Genomic DNA, 22,644 nt, shown 5'->3' with positions numbered 1-22,644 from the left:
AAAAAGACACCCTCTTACACTGTTGGTGGGAATGCAAACTGGTGCAGCCACTTTGGAAAACAGTATGGAGGTTCCTCAAAAAATTAAAAATAGAACTATCCTATGATCCAGTAATTGCACTACTGGTTATTTACCCCAAAATACAAAAACACTAATTCAAAGGGATACATGCCCCTGTATGTTTATAGCAGCATTATTTATAATAGCCAAACTATGGAAGCAGCCCAAGTGTCCATCAATAGATGGATGGATAAAGAAGATGTGGTACAGACAGACACACACACACACACACACACACACACACACACAGAGGAATAGTACTCAGCCATAAAAAAGAATGAAATGTTGCCATTTGCAATGACATGGATGGAACTGGAGATTATAATGCTAAGCTAAATAAGTCAGAGAAAGACAAGTACCATATGATCTCATTTATATGTGGAATTTAACAAACAAAACACATGGAGAGAGAGAAAAAGAGAAGCAAACCACAAAACAGACTCTTAACTATAGAAAACAAACTGATGGTTCCCAGAGGGGGAGGTGGTGAGGGTTGGGAGAAACAGAGGATGGGGTTTAAAGAGTAAACTTACCATGATGAAAAAATAAATAAAGTGAAAAAAAGTTTTAAAAATAAAAAGAAGGGAGAGAAAATGGAAAGTAAATAAATAAATAGATGGAAACAACTTAAGTGTCTTAAGATGAATGGATAAGAAAATGTAGTATATAGGGTGCCTGGCTGGCTGAGTTGGAAGAGCATGCGACTCTTGATCTTGGGGTTATAAGTTTGAGCCCCATGTGTGGGGTCAAGGTAACTAAAAAAATTTTTTTTAACTTAGAAAAAAGTTGTAGTATATATACACAATAGAATTATATTCAACCGTAAAAAAGAAGGAAATCCTGCCATTTGTGACATGGATGGACCTTGAGGGTATTATGCTAAATGAAATAAGTCAGAAAGACAAATACTGTATGATCTTACTTATATGTACAATCTAGGCAAAATAAAAACCTCATGGAAAATAGATCAGATTTGAGGTTACCAGAGTTGGGGGTTGGGGAGTAGAAGAATTGGATAAGGGTGATCAAAAGGTACAAACTTCTAGTTGTAAGATAAACAAGTACTAGGGGATGTAATGTACAATATGATGACTACAGTTAACATTGCTGGTGGTATATTTGAAAGTTGTTAAAAGAGTAGATCCTAGGAACTCTAATCACAAGGGAGAAAAAACTTTTTTCTTTTGTATTTATATGTAATGATGGCTGTTAACTAAACTCAGTGTGGTAGCTATTTCACAGTATATGTAAGTCAAGTTATTATGCTGTACATCTTAAACTTACATAACAGTGCTGTATGTCAATTGTATCTCAGTTAAATTGGAAAAACTTTAAGCTCAAGGCAAAAATCAGAATTTTGGAAAACTTGTATCTGCTACCTGAGTGTGAAAGCTTCCCAAGTAAAGGGTTTTCTGATGAAATTGGTGGTGATAGTAATGAATGTGATTTTTTTTATATTACATAATAAAATGTCAACATCTGAAAGATCATTTTTCAAGTGAACAATGTGTGATATTACAAAATCATTCAAGATCCATTCAAAAATCCAGTCAAGATGAATGGATAAAGAAGATGTGATATATATAATGGAATATTACTCAGCCATCAAAAAAATGAAATCTTGCCATTTGCAATGATGTGGATAGAACTAGAGTGTATTACGCTAAGTGAAATAAGTCAGTCAGAGAAAGACAGATCCCATATGATCTCACTCATGTGGAATTTTTTTTTTTTTAAGATTTTATTTATTTGACAGAGAGACACACAGTGAGAGAGGAACACAAGCAAGGGGGGTGGGAGAGGGAAAAGCAGGCTTCCTGCCGAGCAGGGAGCCCGATACGGGCCTTGATCCCAGGACCCTGGGATCATGACCTGAGCCTAAGGCAGATGATTAACGACTGAGCCACGCAGGCGCCCCTCATATGTGGAATTTAAGAAAGAAAACAGATGAACATATGGGAAGGGGAAAAAGAAAAAAAAGGAGAGAGGGAAACATGCCATAAGAGACTCTTAAAGATACAGAACAAACTGAAGGTTGATAGAGGAAGGTTGGTGGGGGGTGAGCTAGATGGGTGATGGGTATTAAGGAGGGCATTTGTTATGATGAGCACTGGGTATTGTATTTAAGTGATGAATCACTGAATTCTACTCCAGAAACCAATATTGCACTGTGTGTTAACTACCTAAAATTTAAATTAAAAAAAAAAAAACCCAGTCAAGATGCCAGTTAGACAATGAATCTCCATGTAGTACAGTATAAAAAAATTCATTGACATCTTTCGGTTTCCACACTGCAGGCAGCCTTTAAAAAACTACCACTTGGGGCTCCTGGGTGTCTCAGTTGATTAAGTGTCCCAACTCGTGGTTTCGGCTCAGGTCACTATCTCAGGGTCATGAGATCGAGTCCCACATTGGGTTCTGCACAGCACAGATCCTGCTTAAGAGGCTCTAAATAAATAAAATAAATAAATAAATAAATAAATAAGAATAAAAAACTACCACCTGCTGAATTTAATATAATACCAAAGAATTGAATTACTTGAAAAATATGTTAAAATATTCTCTTTTCCAACTATGTATCTGTGTGAGGCCAGATTTTCTTAAGATTTATTTTTTTTTTTTAGAGAGAGTGTGCCACCAGTTTTGCCATTTATTCTCTGTGGATTTCCTTCGTCTATGTTATTCTTCTTTTTTTCCTAAAGATTTTATTTATTTATTTTAGAGAGAGAGTGCACGTGAGGTGGGGGAAGGGACAGAGGGAGAGGGAGAGAGAGGATCTCAAGCAGACACTGAGCACAGAGCCTGATGTGGGGCTTGATCCCAGGACCCTGAGATCATGACCTGAGCAGAAACCAAGAGTCGGCCACTTATCCCACTGAGCCACCCAGGTATCCCTAGACTTTCTTTATATAATTTAATTAAAACAATATATCAGAACAGATTGAATGTAGAAACAGTTATAAGAATCCAGCTGCTATTAAAGCAGACAAATGTTTAAGAGATACTGTTGTATTCTCTTTGCTAAAATTTTATTAAGGATTTTTTATGTCTACATTCATGGGGGATATTGGTCTGTTGTTTTCTTTGAGGGAGTTTTTAACTACAATTCAATATCTTTATAGGGATATTGAGGTTGTCTTTATTCTTGAGTGAAGGTTGGTAGTTTGTGTCTTTTAAGGAATTGATTCATCTAGGTTGTCAAATTTATTGGCGTATAGTTTATAATATTCCCTTTTCTTTTAATGTGTGTAGGATCTGTAGTGATGTCCCCACTTTCATTCTCTATGTTGGTAATATTTTCTCTTCCTGATCAATGGGATTAAAGGTTTTTATTAAGGATTAAAGGATTATTAATTTTACTCAAAGAACCAGCTTTTTGTTTCACTGCTTTTTGTCTATATTTCTATTTTGTTATTCATTGACTTCTGCTCTTTTTGTAATTTCCTCTTTTACGCTTACTTGGTACATCATTTGCTCTTCCTTTTTCTAGTTTCTTAAAAGGGAAGCTTAGGTCAGGGATCAGCGAACTTTTCTATAAAAGGCCAGAGAGTAAGTATTTTAGGCCTATTAGGCCAGATAGTCTCTACCACAACTACTCAGCTCTGCCACTGAAGCATGAAAGCAGCCACAGATAATGAAAGGATAGATAGATACCACTATGTTACAGTAAAAATTTATTCACAAAAATGGACAGCCAACCATAGTTAGACCCCTCATTAGGCTGATTTTTCTTCTTTCCTGCTATAAATATTTAATATATTTCTAAGTCTGCTTTATCTATATCTCACAACTTTAGAACTTTTGATACGTGTTTTTTTATTTTCCTTGTGATTTCTTTTTGGACTCATGAAGTTATTTAGTAATGTATTATTTAATTTCCAAATATTTGGAAATTTTCCAGTCATCTTCCCATTATTCATTTTTAATTTAACTTAATTTTGGCCAAAGGATATACTTGGTATGGTTTCAGTCCTTCAAATTTATTGAGATTTGTTTTATGACCCTGAATACATTCTGTCTTGGGAAATGTTTCATGTGCACTTGACAAGAATGTGTATTCTGTTGATGTTAGGTGATGGTATTCTATAAATATCAATTAGCTCAAGTGGGTTCATAGTATTTTTCTAGTACTCTGTGTTGTTACTAATTTTCTGTGTACTTGTTCCATTAGTTGAGATCAGTTACTGAAATTACCAATGTAACTGCATATTTCTCTTTGTAGTTCTCTAAGTTTTCATGTTATTTGAAGCTCTGTATTAGGGACATACACATTTGGGATTGTATGTCCTCTTGATACACTGAACCCTGATCATTATAAAATGACCTTCTTTATACCTCGCGATAGTTCTTGCTTTGAATTCTACTTTAATACTAAAATTGCCACTTAAAAACTTTATCAAGATGTATTTTACATATTATAAAACTCACCTGTTTCAAGTGTATAATTCAGTAATTTTTAGCAACTTTCTTGAGCAGTGCAGTCATCACCATAAATCAGTTTCACAATCTTTATCCTCCCATACGATCCTCATTCCCATTTACAGGTCATGTCCATTCCATTCCTATCCCTAGTCTCAGGGAACCTACTTTTTGCCTATCAATTTGCCTTTTCTGGACACTTCAGATAAATGGAATCATAAAATATGTTATCGATATCTTGTGCCTGGCTTCTTTCACTTAGCATAATGTTTTTGAGGTTCATCTATGATATAATATGTATCGATAGTTCATTTTTTATATTGGTCAATAGTATTCCATTGTATGGAACCACATTTTGTCTATCCATTCACCAGTTGATGGACATTGCCAGTTTTGGACTATGATGATTAATACCACTATGAACATTATCGTTTGGGTGGATATGTTTTCATTTCTCTGGGTAAATATCTGAAATTGTAATTGCTGGGTTGTCTGGAGGTTTTACATTTAACTTTTCAGGAAACTGCCAAACTATTTTCCTAAATGGCTACACCATTTTACTTTCCTGCCAGCAATGTGTAAGTGTTCCAGTTCTCCACGTCCTTATCAACATTTTTATTGCCTACCTTATACCCGTTATACCCCTTCTAGTTCATATGAAATAGTCTTATTATGGTTTTAATTCACATTCCAAATGACTAATGATGTTGAACATATTTTCAAGTGCTAATTAATTACCCATTTGTTTATCCTCTTTGGTGAAATGTGTGATTTTCTTCTTCTTGGGTTGCAGTTCTTCGTGAATTCTGAATACAAATCCTTTATTGGATGTGTGTTTTGCAAATATTTTCTCCTTGTCTGTTGCCCATTTTTAAATTTTCGTAGTGGGTTTTTTTCAGTATAGGTTTTTATTTTTTTGAGATGAGATTATCGATGTTTTCTTTTATGGATTATGGTTTTGGTGTTGTACCTAAGAAATCTTTGCCTAACCCAGACTCAAAAGATTTTCTCCTATGTGTTCTTGTAAAAGTTTTCATATATGGTAAGGGTCTGAGGTCCTCTTTTTGCTTGTAGATATCCATTTGTCCCAGCACCATTTGTTCAACAGGCTGTTCTTTCTCCCAAAGAGTTGTCTTGGCAGTTTTCTTTTGCTTGGAGTTAGTTGAGCTTTCCTCCTCCTGCTGTGCCTATAAACTCTAGCCAGTGAGTCGGAGCACCCATAGGAATCCCCTCATTTATTTCCCTACGTCTCAGGAATCACTGTCTTGTGCTGCCTTTTGCTCAGCATCTGCAGGCGCCATTGTTTCAATATATTTTGCTGGTTTCCTAGCTGATTAAGGGCAGAAGGGTTAAGTCTGGTCCCCATTATGTTGTCATGTGCAGAAGTAGAAGTTGTCTCTCTTACCTTTCAGCTTTTAAAAAATTTATTTATCTTTTTGCTTATTATTTCCTGAGTTTCTTAAAAATCTTTCTATTACTTGGTAAAATACAAATTATTTATCCTTTCTGATGGTTGAGTAATATTCCATTGTATATATGGACCACATCTTCTTTATCCATTTGTCTGTTGAAGGGCATCTCGGCTCCTTCCACAGTTTAGCTATTGTGGACATTGCTGCTATGAACATTGGGGTGCAGGTGCCTCTTTTCACTACATCTGTGTCTTTGGGGTAAATGCCCAGTAGTGCAATTGCTGGGTCATAGGGTAGCTCTATTTTTAACTTTTTGAGGAACCTCCACACTTTTCCAAAGTGGCTATACCAACTTGCATTCCCACCAACAGTGTAAGAGGGTTCCCCTTTTGAACTGGAGGAGATTATGCTAAGTGAAATAAGTGAAGCAGAGAAAGTCAATTATATGTTTTCACTTACTTGTGGAACATAAGGAATAGCATGGAGGACATTAGGAGAAGGAAGGGAAAAATGAAGGTGGGGGGGAATCAGAAGGGGAGACAAACCATGAGAGACTATGGACTCTGGGAAAAAAACTGAGGGTTTTAGAGGGGAGCGGAGTAGGGGGATGGGTTTTAGGGAGGGCACATAGTGCATGGAGCCCTGGGTGTTATACGCAATGAATCATGGAACACTACATCAGAAACTAATGATGTAATGTATGGTGATTAACATAACATAATAAAATAGAAAAAAATGCAAAAAAAAAAAAACAACTAATGATGTACTGTATGGTGACTAACATAACATAATAAAAACATACAAATTATTATTATGTTTAAAAGATTTTATTTATTTATTTGACAGCGAGAGAGGGAACACAAGCAGGGGGAGTGATGGAGGGAGAAGCAGGCTTCCCGCAGAGCACGGAGCCCGATGCGGGGCCAATCCCAGGACCCTGGGATCATGACCTGAGCCGAAGGCAGATGCTTAACGACTGAGCCACCCAGGCGCCCCAGAAATACAAATTATTTTTAATTTGAAAAGAAAAAGCAGAAGCAACAGCATCTTGGACATTAATATCAGCACCATAATATTCCGTGTTCTTGTAATTCATAAACATAAAATCATATATCTGATTCAGGAAACATAATTTTTTAAAATTAACTGTTAATTTCAAGGGTATCAGTTCTATTTAATTATCTTTTTTAAAAGAATGCTTGTGGGTTGCCTGGGTGGGCTCAGTCGGTTAAGTGTCTGCCTTACATGATCCCAGGGTCCTGGGATCGAGTCCCACATCGGGCTCCTTGCTCAGCGGGGGTCAGTTTCTCCCTCTCCCTCTGTGTGCTCTCTCAAGTAAATAAATAAAATCTTAAAAAAAAAAAAAAAAAGAATGCTTGTAAGATTTGTGGTTTTTCTAATTATAGGCGATTGTGGAAAAATGTGACAGACTCTCTGAGGGAATCTGAAATTGATAAAGCCACGGAGCATAAACGCACCCTGGAAGAACGCCAGAGGACTGAAGAAAGGCATCGAACTGAAACAGGCACACCGTGGAAAACCAAATATTTTATTAAAGAGGTTTGTCCTACATGTCTTCAGACTAAAACTCATTATCTACTTAGTGAGAACTTTAGCTTACTAGGCTTTATTGAATTGTTATCACTTACACATCTTTATTTCTGAAACTAGTCCAGCTTAACCATGAACTTTTTCATGAGCTTTTCACAATTTGCCAAAGTAAAATAGTTTAGTAGCAGTTCAGATGAAGTAGATTTTAGGATTAAATTGGTCAGAAACAAAAATGCTATAACAATCTCCAATCACAGTAATAGATTATACAATTTATAATTTATTACCTTTTGAACCACACTGAAACTCTGTGTTCACTTCCAGAGACCACCTTTTAGAGGGAGACATGAGAAACTTAATTAGCTACACAGTGGGTAGTGAAGTGGCTAGAATCTTTACAATGTTTAAGGAAAAAAGAATAAAGTGGGGTGTTTTGCCTTGAAAACCGAAAATTAGGACCATTTGTTGTAACCTTCTTCAGATATGTGTATGCTTTATCATGTAGAAATTTTTTATCAGTTTGTATAGCAGTCCTGAGGTAGGTCCATCCTACCGGGAATTTTGAGCTTAGCATAGGAAGGAACTGTACAACAATCAAAAATATCCAATAATAATAAGGGAGTACATTTTATAGTAATGCATCATTAGTCCTTTATGAGACCATGGCTTATGTGGAAGACTTTGATGCACTGATTTTGCAGCTGGACTAAATAATTTCTGGAGTCTTATCTAAATTTAAAAATTTTTGTTTTGTTTATTACTTTCTGGTAGAACTCAGAGTAAGGTGAATAGCGGACCAGAGCTGATACCAAGAAAAGTTTTCTTGTCACGGGTGCCTGGCTGGTTCAGTCAGAAGAGCATGCAACCCTTGATCTTGGGGTTGTGAATTCCAGCCCACATTGGGTGGAGAGATTACTTAAAGAGAAAAAAAGGAGTGGGGTGCTCCTGGGTGGCTCAGGTCATGGTCCCAGGGTCCTGGGATGGAGTCCTGCATTGGGCTCCCTACTCAGTGGCTAGTCTGCTTCCCCCCTGCCCCTCCCCGCCCGCCCCTAACCCCGCCCACCCCCCCTGCTGATGCTAGCTCTTTTCTCTCTCTAAAAATAAATAAATAAAATCTTTTAAAAAAGAGAAAAGAAGGGGCACTTGGGTGGCTCAGTCGTTAAGCACCTGCCTTGGGCTCAGGTCGTGATCCCGGAGTCCTGGGATCAAGCCCTGCATCGGGCTCCCTGCTGGGTGGAGAGCCTGCTTCTCCCTCTCCCATTCCTCCTGCTTGTGTTCCCTCTCTCTGTGTCTCTCTCTCTGTCAAACAAACAAACAAACAAACAAACAAACAAATAGAAAAGAAAAAGAAGAAAAGTTTTCTTGTCGATAGCCAAGTCTAAAGAAGCGCACTGAATTTTAATATTGGTCCATCAGGAAGGAATTTGAAAAAGTAATTTGATCTTGATTTTTGCATAGTTATTAACCCTAAAAATCCATAGTTTATTATAGTAGCTTCATTACCTTCATTTTTCTAATCATTGAGTATCTATTAAAAATACTGGCCATTTTCATGGATCGAAATAATAAAGGGAAAAGTACATATCTACTCTTTTATCTGAAAAAATAAAACTTTGTAGTTATTATTCAAAGTTATAGTCTGGTAACTTTGGATTTTTTTCATTTCAAAGAAAGCAGATATACCAGGAGTAGATTCTAGGAGGAGAATTTCTAAGGGAGGAGCTCTGTAAATCATTAAAAGTGAACTCTCTGGGGGTCAAGAGCAGGGGCTATAATGGCTAAAAGATATAGGGGCGCCTGGCTAGCTCAGTCAGTAGAGCATGCAACTCTTGATCTCGGGCTTGTGAGTTTGAGGCCTACGATGGGTGTAGAGATTCCTTAAAAATAAAATCTTAAAAAGGTACAATTAGGGGCGCCTGGGTGGCTCAGTTGGTTAAGTGACTGCCTTTGGCTCAGGTCATGATCCTGGAGTCCCAGGATCGAGTCCCGCATCGGGCTCCCTGCTCGGCAGGGAGTCTGCTTCTCCCTCTGACCCTCCTCCCTCTCATGCTCTCTGTCTCTCATTCTCTGTCTCTCAAATAAATAAATAAAATCTAAAAAAAATAAAATAAAATAAAAAGTACAATTAATGAAATTTTTAAAGATAGGCACCCTGATTCTTGCTAATAACATGACATGTAAAATTGCTACTTGTCATTTATTCTTGGACAGATATTATTAAGAGCCACTACCAGTCTAGCATTCAGTGATGTGATTAGGTGACATCTTTTTCAAAGAACAGTACTATAGGAGTTGAGAATTATCAACCAGGTGAAAAACAACCTAATGGTTGCTATTATTTTTTTAAAGATTTTATTTATTTGAGAGAGGGAGCGAGCATGGGGGGAGCAGCAGACTCCCCACTGAGCAGGGAGCCTAACATGGGGCTCGATCCCAGGACCCGAGATCATGACCTGAGCCGAAGGCATACAACTTAACTGACTGAGTCACCCAGGCGCCCCTAATGGTTGCTATTATTAAAGAAAAATTAGTTTGACACTTATTAAAAACATCAAGGAAATCTTCATTCAGGACTATTGTAAGAGGGATTGAACTCAACTCCAAGTACAGGGACAAGTGGAAATGTGAGGGAGTGGGTGGAAAAGAGAATCTTGGTTAGATATCAAGGATGGGGGTGGGGAGAGAGGAACTTGATTAGATATCAAGGGTGGGAGAAGAGGAGTTTCAGAATCAAGGATTTGGGGTGGGGGTGGTTCTTGGTAAACTGGCTTATCAGAATTCTTTGCTAAAATTGGGCTCAGTAGGCCATGGATGAGGTCTAGTCAAGAAGAGTGCTCAAAGTAGTCCAACTAAAACGCAGTCAAGGAGAGAATGAGTCCTTGTCATTAGGAGCCAAGTAATTACCGGCCTTAAGTCATTTTAGGAACAAGATAAAATATATATGTATAAATTTTTAAGAATATTTTTAAATACAAATAAATTGAAGGAACTATGCATTAAGGACGGGTTGAGATCTGACTGACTTCACCTAGTCTATGAACACTGCATTCCAATCTGTGTCAAGTCCTGCGCCCCAGTATGTGGCTTCATGCGTTTCTTTCCTCACTTGGTCTTCCCCTGTTTCTAGTTCATTCTCTGACTCTAACCTTATCTCCTTGCAGTATCCTTCTGTTCACAGGAGCCAGGGAAAACTAATGGGAGTAGCATCAGGGAAGAACTAGAACACAGTACTCAGATACCAGAGATGCCAGTTGAGGTGGTGAGAACAGCTAGTACCTTGATGACCATTTCTTTGTGCTCCGCCTGCTTGGTGCCCATCATGCTGTGGGTGAGGCCAGTCTGCAGTGTCTTGGCAAAACTGGCAGAATTGCTACCAATGACTTCTGCAAATAAAGTGATCATTGGGCATCAACTAGGTGCCCCCAGACCAGAACTTCTCCCCTAATCCTAGCTAAACCACCAGCATTACTTAATGTCTTAAGCACAGAGATTTTTTTTTTTTTTTCTGTCACAGAAATTCTTGTTTTTAAATGTGAGAGTAGAATTCCATCTCAGTGAAGGTGTTGCTTCTAGTTTTGGTTACCAATTGTGAAAATACTAGAGGAATCGTTCTTTAATTTACTTTTCTACTTGTTTCAGGGAGACAGCTGGGTTTACCATAAACCCCTTTGGAAAATAATTCCAACAGCACAACCAGCAGAGTGATACACACTAAGACTCGACCAAATGAACTTCTTGCTCTGTTTACCCTAAACCCTCCCAGAACGGAGTCATTGCACTGAGTGACCTGCTTCCTGATTGCACAGACTGAATCTAGCTAAACACGAATGTACCTATTAAGGCACCATAGAACTGCAGCAAGACCAAAGTGTTGAAGAAGCACGATGGGCCTCTCACCAACCTGTTCCTGTGACACGAGCAATATCATCTGAAAACCTTTCACGGGAATTATTAGATGATTAATCTTTTATCCAGTCCCTGCTCCTAAGGTTAAGTTTGAATCCCCTGTTTTTGCATGGGGGCAGCAGATACACACAACAGTGAGAACTCAGTGATTTTGATTTCTTTACAGTGAAAAGTGAAGTCTGTTTCAGAGTCTGTGCTTTGCTTTCTGTCAGTAACTGAAGTATTCACTACTCTTACAAACAAACTAAGAGGAGGAGGACGATGACCCAGAAGTGGATTCAGCCATTGTGCCTGAAATCAGTGTTAAAAAAAAATCAACCAGGTTGTAGTAACAAGGCATTCTGTTCCTTCAACGAGACTGTGTGCCTGTGTCTGAGGAGCTTCTCCATTTTCCACCTCTGTTGGAACTCTCTTTTAAAAAGTATATTTATAAATTGATTAGAATTATAACCATGGAGAATTTTTTCTTCTGAGCATTTTAATATACTTGAAAACAACATTGACTTGAAAAATTTCAGAACATTTTTCAATACATAGTTTTATTAAATACTACACTCGAGAGACAGTTTTTTTAAATGTGTTCATGTCAATATGATGAGATTTGGGCCTTTCTCAAGAACTGAGGCATTAAAAAACATAGCAGACATTAAAGAATAAAACTGTTACTTTTTTCCTTACCTTTTTTTCACTTGTAGGTTAATATCCAGTATTATGTGCTATCCCTCTGGATAAGTATGCTTCATCTTACCTCTGTTCACTCAAATTTAAAACAGCTATTCATATTTGTCAGTAATTCAGAAGTTATGTATGTGGCTGAGTACATGTATGGTATGGTTCTCTTTTCAAGGAAACTCAGATGCTGAAGAAAGAATAAGAAATAAAAAGTTATCAGGAAGTTGTATTCAGGTACAAATCTTTTTTTTTTTTTAAATAAGTATTTTATTGAGGTTGAAGAATTGCTGGCAATTAAAAGGATAGTGCTAATTATGGCTTTCATCATTCATTCAAGTATTTATTGAGCACCTACTTATGGTGCTCAACACTTGTTACTGCAAGCTACCTTAATTTTCCAAGAGTGGTGCCTTACTCTGTTTCTTCTGATGTGGTCTTCCAATCAGTGTGTGTAACATACCTGTTATTCATCAGCCATGTAGGTGGCTGTATCTCTTGCATCATCATAAGAAGTTTAAGCTTTGTGCTCTGATAAATTGTGTTTTATTGAAGGGGTTAATAGGATGAAAACAGCAAAACAATTTTTTCAAGAAACTGTAAATTATAAGAAAATAACTGGTTTATGTACAACCATTTTAATGATTCCCTTGTTCATTTTTGCTGTGAAATGCACTGAAAAAATCTCAAAATGAGTTATAGTTCATGTGTTGGGAAGATTGACAAATAATAAAACTAGAGAACAATAATGCCTTTGTCTGTTCTATGAATGGAGACAAATAGAAAGGTTATATTTAGTAGAGTTAGCACCTTGTTCATTTGAGAGGGATGTTGATTTTTCTCTTTACATTCTTACTTTCATGAATCTCCTAGAGAGAAAAGGAAGTAAATTCAGTAAGAGTTTTTAAAAACTAAAATGTTTAAATATACTGGAAATAGAGCAAGAATGTAAAATTAAACTAGTGATTTTCGTTTTGTTCTTTGAACCATTTGAATACCCATTTATTTCTTTGATTTGTTGGGCCATTTAAAAAATTATTGAAATACAATTTTAAAAATTCTTCAGGAAAACAATACACTTACGAGTAATTGAAAACTTCTCATGATATTGGGTTGCTTCTTTGACGAGAGTGAAATATAGTACTTTTGGGTGATTACTTTACCTTGTCTCTGTCTTCTTGACTTCCCACTGCAGCTTATCTACTAGAGAGAGCTAGAGGCCTTTTCTGTTTCATTTTTTTTATTCATACCTTGTTGATAATTGGCCAGAGAAATGAGTCTTGGTAGCAGTTGCTACTTATTTGTATCTTTTTCTTTTAGGTCAAAGTTTTAAAGGTGCACTTTTCCTCTGGCTACTAGGAATTACGTGTTAAGAAGTCCAAGACCAGAAGTGACAAAAAGACAAAGTTCTGGCCATGTATTTGGACTTCTTAACTGTTTTTTGTTGTTTTCGTTTTTGTTTTTGTTTTTACTGTGGTGATACCACCACCCTATACCTTCTGTCAAATATTTGTATTTAAGCTCCACAATCATATTCTAATTAATTGCATTTTGAATAGACAGTTTTTAAGCCCCAAAAAGTAATTTTTAGATTATCTACTGGGTGAGATACGGCATCTGTGTATCAATTCACTGTGCTCTTCAGTTGTGACCAGCATCACCTCTAATGCCTACTTGCAACCAAAAATAAGATGAAAAAAAGTATTGAATTTCTCACTCCATAATCCTAGTACTAATACATTACTCTCAACTATAAATATCTGATACTTGATGAGCCAGCTTCTACAGATTAAGTCTTAAAGGATTTATTAATTAATTAGAAAAGCATGAAATTTTGTTTAAAATATTGCCTTAAGATGAAGGCCAACTTCTATTCAGTGTTTTTCCCCAGAGAAAGACAAATTGTTTTGACCACTCCAGCATCTATACTTGAGAAGGATTCCTTAGAGCTACTGCAGTGACTGGAAGCTGAGTGATGAGTCACCAGAGATAGTGGGAGACGAAAGAGAAGATGACTCTACCAGATGGGGATATAAAAGTTATATACATGAAAATGAAAATTCTAATAAAATATCTATTCTAGTGGCATAAAATCCCTCCTTGGTCCAAAAACCAAACTGCACAAGAAATTCTTACATATTACAAAGCATTTTCCTATGTTTTCACTATTTGATATTCACAGAAACACTGAGATTACAGTCAGGGATGGCTGTGCCAACTTTGCAGATGAGGAAATTATTGAAAGTTTAGTGTTCGGGACGCCTGGGTGGCTCAATCAGTTAAGCGTCTGCCTTCAGCTCAGGTCATGATCCCAGGACCAGTGTCCTGGGATCGAGTCCCCCATCGGTCTTCTTGCTCAGTGGGGAGCCTGCTTCTCCCTCTGTCTGCCACTCCCCCTGCTTGTGCTCTCTCTCTCTCTGACAAATAAAACCAAAAAAAAAAAAAAAGAAAAAGTTTAGTGCTCACTTCAGTTCACTTAGCTAGACTTTCAACAAACATCTGTTAAGTATTCCTTTGGGGCCGGATAGTACATTGGATTCCAACGTGACAAATAATATCCCTACCCTTACAGACTTAGATGAAGGAAGAAACCAAAACCTAAATTCCCAGGAATAGGTTGTTGACATGGACAAGGCTAACTGGTCTTTCCAAACCCCAGAAAGGCACCATGGTACCTAGGTACTTTGGAAGGCAGTTGATCAATGAATTGAAAATGAAGGGTTGTCGGGGGGATGCGTCTGGCTGGCTCAGTCAATAGAACATGTGACTCTTGATCTTGGGGGTCATGAGTTCGAGCCCCACATTATATGTAGAGCTTACTTTAAAAAATAATAAAAAATTTTTAAAAAGCAAGGGGTTTGGCTCAAAGTCTACATAAGAAGCCCCAAACAATGCAACTAGGTGATTAATCCTTGTTCCACCCTATAAGACTGGAGAGATTGAACCAGAGGGATTTCCAGTTCAGGAACACAAGTTGATAAACTGAAAATGAGGAACAAGTTGAAGTCTATAGATTTAAGGATGAGAACATAAAGCCCCTTCCCCTGTCCCTTTCCCAAAATACTGGCAGTCAGGCTTGTACCTTCAGGCAAGAGATTAAAATATCCTTTGTGGGAGCACAACTCCAGAATAAAGTCCTACAGATATATTTGGAGGGTCCACCAACAAAAAAATTCTCCCCCGACAACCCTGTTAATTAAAGCCAAGTCAGCAACTCCTACAGCATAAGCCTCCACCCCTTCCCCAAGAAACTACACACATCCATCCTCCCACCAACACATTGTATATATAGACAATTACATCTCATTTTAACAGCTAATGATCAGCAGACATTTGAGGAAAGATTCCAACGTGAATAAAAAAGAGATCAAACAGGAAAAAAAATTGAGGAAACAATTTGGGAAATAACTTCAGAAAAAAATAAATCTTCAGACCAGAGCAGATGATCTTACTTACTTCTATGAAACATGAGCAAAATGCTATCTTTTTTTAAAAAAAGATTTTATTTTATTTACTTTTATTTAAAGTAGGTTCCACACCCAGCGTGGAGCCCAGTGCGGGGCTTGAACTCACAACCATGAGATCAAGGCCTGAGCTGAGATCAAGAATTGGATGCTTAACCACTGAGCCACCCAGGCACCCCTCAAAATACTATCTTTAAAATGGACTGTTCAGGAAATAAGAACAGGTCTTGGAAATTAAAAATATGATAGTTCAAATTAATCACTCAATAGAAGTTCTAGAAGATAAGAAAAAGCTCTTGACAAATAGAAAAGGACAAAAGATGGACAATAGAAGAGAAATATGAAAATTAGAGCAATACAGGAAGTCTAACATACAGCTAGTGACTAGGATTCAAGGAATTAAAAAGCAGTGGAAGGAAAAATAGTGAAAAATACATACATATATATGTAGAAGTTTCCCAGACTGGATAACATGAATCAAAATGAAAATGCCATGAATATCTTACACAGTAAGGGAAAAATAAAAGCCCAGGGGCGTCTGATTGACTCAGTTGGTAGAGCAGGCGACTCTTGATCTCAAGGTTGTGAGTTCAAGTCCCATGTTGGGCATGGAGCCTACTGGGGGGGAACAAAAGGGCCAAACCAAAGCACATCATTATGGAATTTCTTAACACTAAGGATAAAGAGAAGATTCTAAAAACAATAGCATCAGCCTTCTCAACATCACTGAAAGCTAAAAAGCAAAAGGGAAATACCTCCAATTTTGCCTAGAATTTTATCCCCAGCCAAAAGACGAATCTGACAGGCAATTTTAAAACAATTTTGTCCTAGCTGTTCCTTTTCTGGAAGCTATTAAAAGCACATGCTCCAGCAACACATCAGAGAAGAGAGAAAGGCAGGAATTGGAAAAGATACGAAACCAAGAAAAACAGCCTCCAACAGAAGAAAGAGTCAAAGAGAGGCATCCACTTTACAATATCTGGGTAGTCTCCCAGGAACTAGCTCCTCCAACACCTGTTTTATGTGTGGACAACACCGACTTTAGCAAGTTCTTTGTACCAAAATCTGTCCCCATTCTAATGGAGTTCCTATAAGATGAGAATGTTTTCCCTTGCATATAGCAATACTAAATATCTTTGAATATCAGTTCTCCCAATTGTCCTATTCTGAGGTTACTCAGCTGTGCTTCATATGGTGGGTCTCCATCTTATGATCAGTTTCCCGAGAATATACCATGTATCAATGTTATGTGGACTACTCAGAAAGGGCCAGAATATTGCAAGTGGAGTCTTGTTTTAGAAACTATATGTCTTTTTTTTTTTCTTTTTAACAGCTTTGTTATTGTGCAATGTACTTAAACTACACATTTTTAAGTATACAATTTTATAAGTTTTGATATGTGTGTAGTCCCATGAAACATCACCACTATCATGATAATGAGAATATTTATCATTTTCAAGAGTCTGCTCTTGCCTCTTTGTAATCTCTCCTTCCCACCTTCCCCTCTCTCTATTCCTGTCCCATACCCAGGGAATATTGGTGCCATAATAATTACATAAGCTGATGACTTAAAACAACAGAAGTTTATTCTCTCACAGTTCTGGGGGCCAGAAATCTGAAATCGAGGTGTCAACATGGTCATGCTCTCTAGAGGCTCTAGGGGATAATAATCCATTCTTTGCTTCTTCCAGCTTCTGGTATCTTTTGGCATTCTTTGATTTGTGGCCAGTTACTCCAATCTCTGCCTCTGTGGTCACATTTTGTCCTCTTCTCAGGGTCTGCCTCTCTTCTGTCTCAAATCTTCCTCTGCCTTCCTCTTACGAGGACACTTGGCTTAAATTTAAATCCCACCTGGATAATCCAGAATGATCTCCTCATCTCAAGATCCTTAATTATATCTGCAAAGACCCTTTTTCCAAGCAAATAACATCCATGTCTTCTGGGAATTGGGATGTGGACGTATCTTTTGGAGGCCACCATCATTCAATCCACTCCACTACTAATCTGCTTTATGTCATTTGTTTGCATTCTCTAGAATAAAGGGAATCAAACAGTATGGTCCGTTTTGACTTATTTCATTTAGCATAATTATTTTGCTTCTTATTCATGTGGTTTCATGTATGAGTAGTTCATTCCTTTCTATTGCTGGATAGTCATTCATTGTTTGGATTATACCACAATTTGTTTATTCACTTACCAGTTGATAGACATTTGGGTCGTTTTCAGTTTGGGGCTAGTACATATACAGCTGCTGTGAAATTCTTGTACAAGTCTTTGTATGGACATATGCTTTCATTTATCTTGGGTAAATATGTAGGAATGGAATGGTAAACATATGTTTTTAACTTTTTAAGAAATTGCAAGTGGGTTTTTCAAAATGGTTGTACCACTTGACACTCCCACCAGCAATGCCTATGAGTTCCAGGTGTGTCCCGTCACTGGCAACACTTGATATGGGCAGTCTTTCTGATTTTTGCTATTCTAATAGGTGTATCATGGTAGTTCCTTATGGTGTTAATTTGTACAAGCCTAATGGTTAGTGATGCAGAATATCTTTTCATGTGCTTATATGCCACCTGTATACCTTCTTTGGTGACATGTTTGTTCAGATCTTTTGCCCATATTTTCATTAGGTTGTTTTCTTATTGAGGTTTGAGATTTCTTTATATATTCTGGATACAAGCCTTTTACATTTGGTTTGTAATTTCTCCTGTCTGTGGCTTCATTCTTTGAACAGTGTCTTTCAAATAGCAGATGTTCTTAATTTTGATAAAGTCCAGTTTATCAATTTTTTTTTTTATGGATCATGGTTTTGGTGTCATCTCTAAGATCTGTCTAACACAAGGTCGCAAATATTTTCTCCTATATTTTCTCAGAAATTTCATAGTTTAAGCACCTACATTTAGGCATATAGTCCATTTTGAGTTAGTTTTTTATTGAATATGTGCAAAATATGTCTCAAAAATTTTTTGGTTTTGTTTTTCTACAGTGGATAGCCAGTTCTTTCCAGCACCATTTATTTAAAAGACTATCCTTTACACTAAAGAGATACATGCACCCCTATGTTCACTGTAGCATTATTTACAATAGCGAAAATATGGAAGAAACCTAAATGTCCATCTCTAGTTGAATGTATAAAGGTTAGACAGAAAAAGACAAATATCATATGATTTCACTTATATCTCAGAAACAAAACAAATGAACAAATGAAACAGAAACAGACTCATAGACACGGGAAACAAACTGATGGTTGCCAGAAGGAGAAAAGGTTGGGAGGTGGGTGAAGAAGGTGAAGGGGATTAAGAGATATAAACTTCCAGTTATCAAATAAATAAGTCATGGGGATGAAATGTACAGCATAGGGAATATAGTCAGTAATATTATAATACCTTTGTATGGAGACAGATGGTAACTAGACTTATTGTGGGGATAATTTCATAATGTATAAAAATAATGAATCAGTAAATTAAAAGATTTATAAAACACAACTTATTTGCAAAATTATTAAAGTAATGACAATACAAAGCTTAATTAAATAACTTCAATAACAAAAAAAATAATAAATCAGGGGATGCCTAGGTGGCTCAGTCACTTAAGCATCTGCCTTCAGCTCAGGTCATGATCCCAGGGTCCTGAGATCAAGTCCCACATCGGGCTCCCTGCTCAGTAGGGAGCCTATTTCTCCCTCTGCTTGCCACTCCCCCTGCTTGTTCTCTCTCTCTCTCTCTCTGACAAATAAATAAATAAAAATTAAAATAATGAATCAGTATGATGAACACCTGAAACTAATAGGATATTGTATATCAATTATACTTCAATAAAAAATAAAAATAAAAAACTAGCCTTTGTCTATTGAATTGCCTCTACACCTTTGTCTAAAATCAACTGATCATAAATGTATGGGTCGAGTATGGACCCTATTTTGTTATATCAAATTGGTTTGTCTCTCTTTATATCAACACTGCATTGTCTTGATTACTGTAACTTCATAATCTTAGAATCAGATAGTGTAACTCTTCCAACTTTGTTCTTTTTCAAAGTTGTTTTGGCTATTCTAGTTTGCTTTTCCATATAAATCTTAGGATAAGCTTGTCAATTTCTACAAAAAAAGCCTGCTGGGATTTTGTTGCAATTTAATTGAATCCATAGGTCAATTGGGGAGAATGATGTCTTACCAATATTGTGTCTTCTGAACCATGAACACAACTCTGCTTATTTCAGTCTTCTTTAATTTCTCTTAGCAATATCTTGTGGTTTTTATTATACAGGTTTACATATCTTATATCAGAGTTATCTCTAAGTGTTTCATATTTTTTATTTTATAAATGACATTTTAAAACATTTTCAGTTTTTAATTGTTTGTTGCTAATATATATAAGAAGTACAATTTATTTTTGTATACTGAGCTTGTATCCTACAGCCTAGCTTAACTCATTACCCCTAGTTTTTCTGTAGATTCCTTATGATTTTCTACATAGAAGTTCTTAACATCTTTGAATAAAGACAGTTTTATTCTTCTTTTCTAATCTGAATGCCTTATTTATTTTTTTTTTGCTTTATTGCATTGGTTAGAACCTCCAGTACAAAATGAAGTAGAAGTGGAAAGAGCAGACATCTTGCCTTGTTTCCGATCTTAGGGCAAAGCAGTCTTTAATAAGTATGATGTTAGCTGTAGATTTTTTGTAGAAACTCTATCAATTTGAGGAAGGTCCTTTCAATTCCTACTTTGCTGAGAGTTTTTAATCAGGTTGGATGGTTATCGTTGCCTAAGTTTGCATCTGAATTTGGAAGCCATTTGGTCAATTGTTTATTAAATGTATAATCAATTAAAAACCTCATGGTCTTAATCCTCCTTATGGCTAAATCACAAAGCATTATTGAAGAGTAGGCTTAGTAGAATTTGAAGCCTAAAGACCCCTTCTTAATTTTTGGTTCTGCTATTTACTGTTTGTGAGACAATAGTCAAGTCATCTGACCTAGCTCTAAGACTCAGTTTCCTTATATTTAAATTAGTAATAACAAGGTAATGTTAACAACCATGCAGGATTGGCACTTGCCTGAACCTGAGAGAGCATCTTCTTAAATTGTGTGCCCTAAGTACTTTGCTTGCCTTATCCTAGTTCTGGCCCTACATTATGATGTTCAATTCACTGTGTTCCTGGAAGTCACAGTATTCTCCAGTACTGTCATTCTGAACCAAGTTCTCACTCTGAGAGACCTGGATTTTTCTGAAATGACATAGTGGAAAAAATTCTACATATATAATTTCAAATTCCTTGAACCTGAATTGACATTTCAACTCTTTTAATAGCTGTGGAAAAGAAAACAAACAAACAGTATTTTGAATTAAAAAAAATAGCTGTGGGATCTTGGGCAAATTATTTAACTTTTCTGAACCTTACTTTCACAAACTGTAAAATGAATAATAATACCTATTTTACTTACCTTATATAAGGTGTTTTGAAGCTCAGCATGATGATGGATGGATAAACGCTTTAACTGCAAATCATCTCTCAAATATATAAAGTATTAGCTTGCCAACTGTGAGAGCAGATCACTGGTAAAAGCTTGATGAATTCCTGCAAAGCCCAGACATGCAGAAGAAATGACACAGAAATGTTCCAAGTCTCCAAATTTATTGAGCCCTTTCCTTCCTTTGGTGCATAATGAATCACTGGTGAATCACTCAGTCAATCACAAACATATTCAAAGGACTAAAGTAGAGGACTGGTTGGCTCTGCCTTAGGCCAAAAATTGCATCTCAGAGTGAGCAACTTTCACTTAATTTTCAAAGGAATTTCATTTCATTCAAATTCTCTTTGATCAAAGTTTAATTTATCAACAATAAAGTATATGTACCTTCAGTGTACAATTCAGTGAGTTTTGACAATCATATATACCCATGTAATACCCACATCAAATCAAGATATAGAACTTTTCCCTTAACTCAGAAAGTTCCCTCAGGCCCCTCTGTAGTTAAATCTTCCACCATCCCAGAGGTAACTGTTCTCATTTCTATCATAGAATGTTAGTTTTGCTTATCTTGGACTTCATACAATGGAATCATACAGAATGTACTCTGAAAAACTTTATTTTTGTTATATTAAGATTCTAGTTAAACAGGGCTCAGAGCTAGGGTATTCATGTTCCCTTGGCTATTTAAAAGCAGAGGTAACTTGAGATTTTTATTTCCATTCACAGTTGTTATAACAGTTACTCTCTCTTTTTTTTTTAAGATTCACTTATTTATTTTAGAGAGAGCACTGGAGAGCTGGGGTAGGGACAAAGGAAGAGGAGAGAAGCAGACTCCCTACTGAGCATGGAGCCTGAGGGCTTGATCTCACAGCCCTGAGATGACCTGAGCCCTGAGCCAAAATCAAGAGTGGAACATTTAACCAACTGAGCCACCCAGGTACCTCACAGTTACTTTCCGATTGTCCTGGTTTTCGGAATTACCCTGAAGTACAATAAAAGAGTGAGTACTTAAGCAGGGAGTCAGGAATCTTGGGTTTCAATCTTTGCTTCATTACTTTAGGCAAGCTCTTAGCTGTGAGGTCTGACCCATAAGAATTTTTAACATTTTATCTTTTTTTTTTTTTTTATTTGAGAGAGAATGAGAGACAGAGAGCATGAGAGGGAGGAGGGTCAGAGGGAGAAGCAGACTCCCTGCCGAGCAGGGAGCCCGATGTGGGACTCGATCCCGGGACTCCAGGAGCATGACCTGAGCCGAAGGCAGTCGCTTAACCAACTGAGCCACCCAGGCGCCCCAACATTTTATCATTTTATTTTATTTTAAGATTTTATTTATTTATTTGACAGAGACAGAGATAGCGAGAGCAGGAACACAAGCAGGGGGAGTGGGAGAGGGAGAAGCAGGCTTCCTGCTGAGCCGGGAGCCCGATGTGGGACTCGATCCCAGGATCCTGGGATCATGACCCGAGCCGAAGGCAGACGCTTAACGACTGAGCCACCCAGGCGCCCACATTTTATCATTTTAATCAAGTTTACTGTTAAAAATAAGCATATTTCTCTTAAACATTTGAAACTAAATTTTCTGTTTAGGTGAGCTTTGGGGAAAGTTATACTTATTCCCTTTAGACCCATTCTGCTGCGCTCAAGACATTTAGATAGCCTACGTTGTATGTAGCTTATTCCACATTGGG

The 22,644-nt window shown here is 37.0% G+C and overlaps 1 protein-coding gene across 1 annotated transcript in view; it reads left to right on the top strand.

Moving 5' to 3' along the window:
- Nucleotides 1-12,763, top strand: part of OSBPL11 (oxysterol binding protein like 11) — a 98,250-nt gene extending 85,487 nt beyond the window's left edge. Inside the window, exons 12-13 of the mRNA XM_032406753.1 lie at nt 7,298-7,451; nt 11,082-12,763. Coding sequence (XP_032262644.1) covers nt 7,298-7,451; nt 11,082-11,147 — 220 coding nt within the window. The 3' untranslated portion in view covers nt 11,148-12,763. The remainder of the gene's footprint in view (nt 1-7,297; nt 7,452-11,081) is intronic.
- The last annotated feature ends 9,881 nt before the right edge of the window (nt 12,764-22,644 follow it).

Source organism: Phoca vitulina, unplaced genomic scaffold (assembly GCF_004348235.1).
Source record: "Phoca vitulina isolate PV1807 unplaced genomic scaffold, GSC_HSeal_1.0 scaffold8, whole genome shotgun sequence".
NCBI classification, from domain to species: domain Eukaryota; kingdom Metazoa; phylum Chordata; class Mammalia; order Carnivora; family Phocidae; genus Phoca; species Phoca vitulina.
Note: the sequence above shows the minus strand (reverse complement) of the source record. Positions and strands in the feature narration are given on the sequence as shown.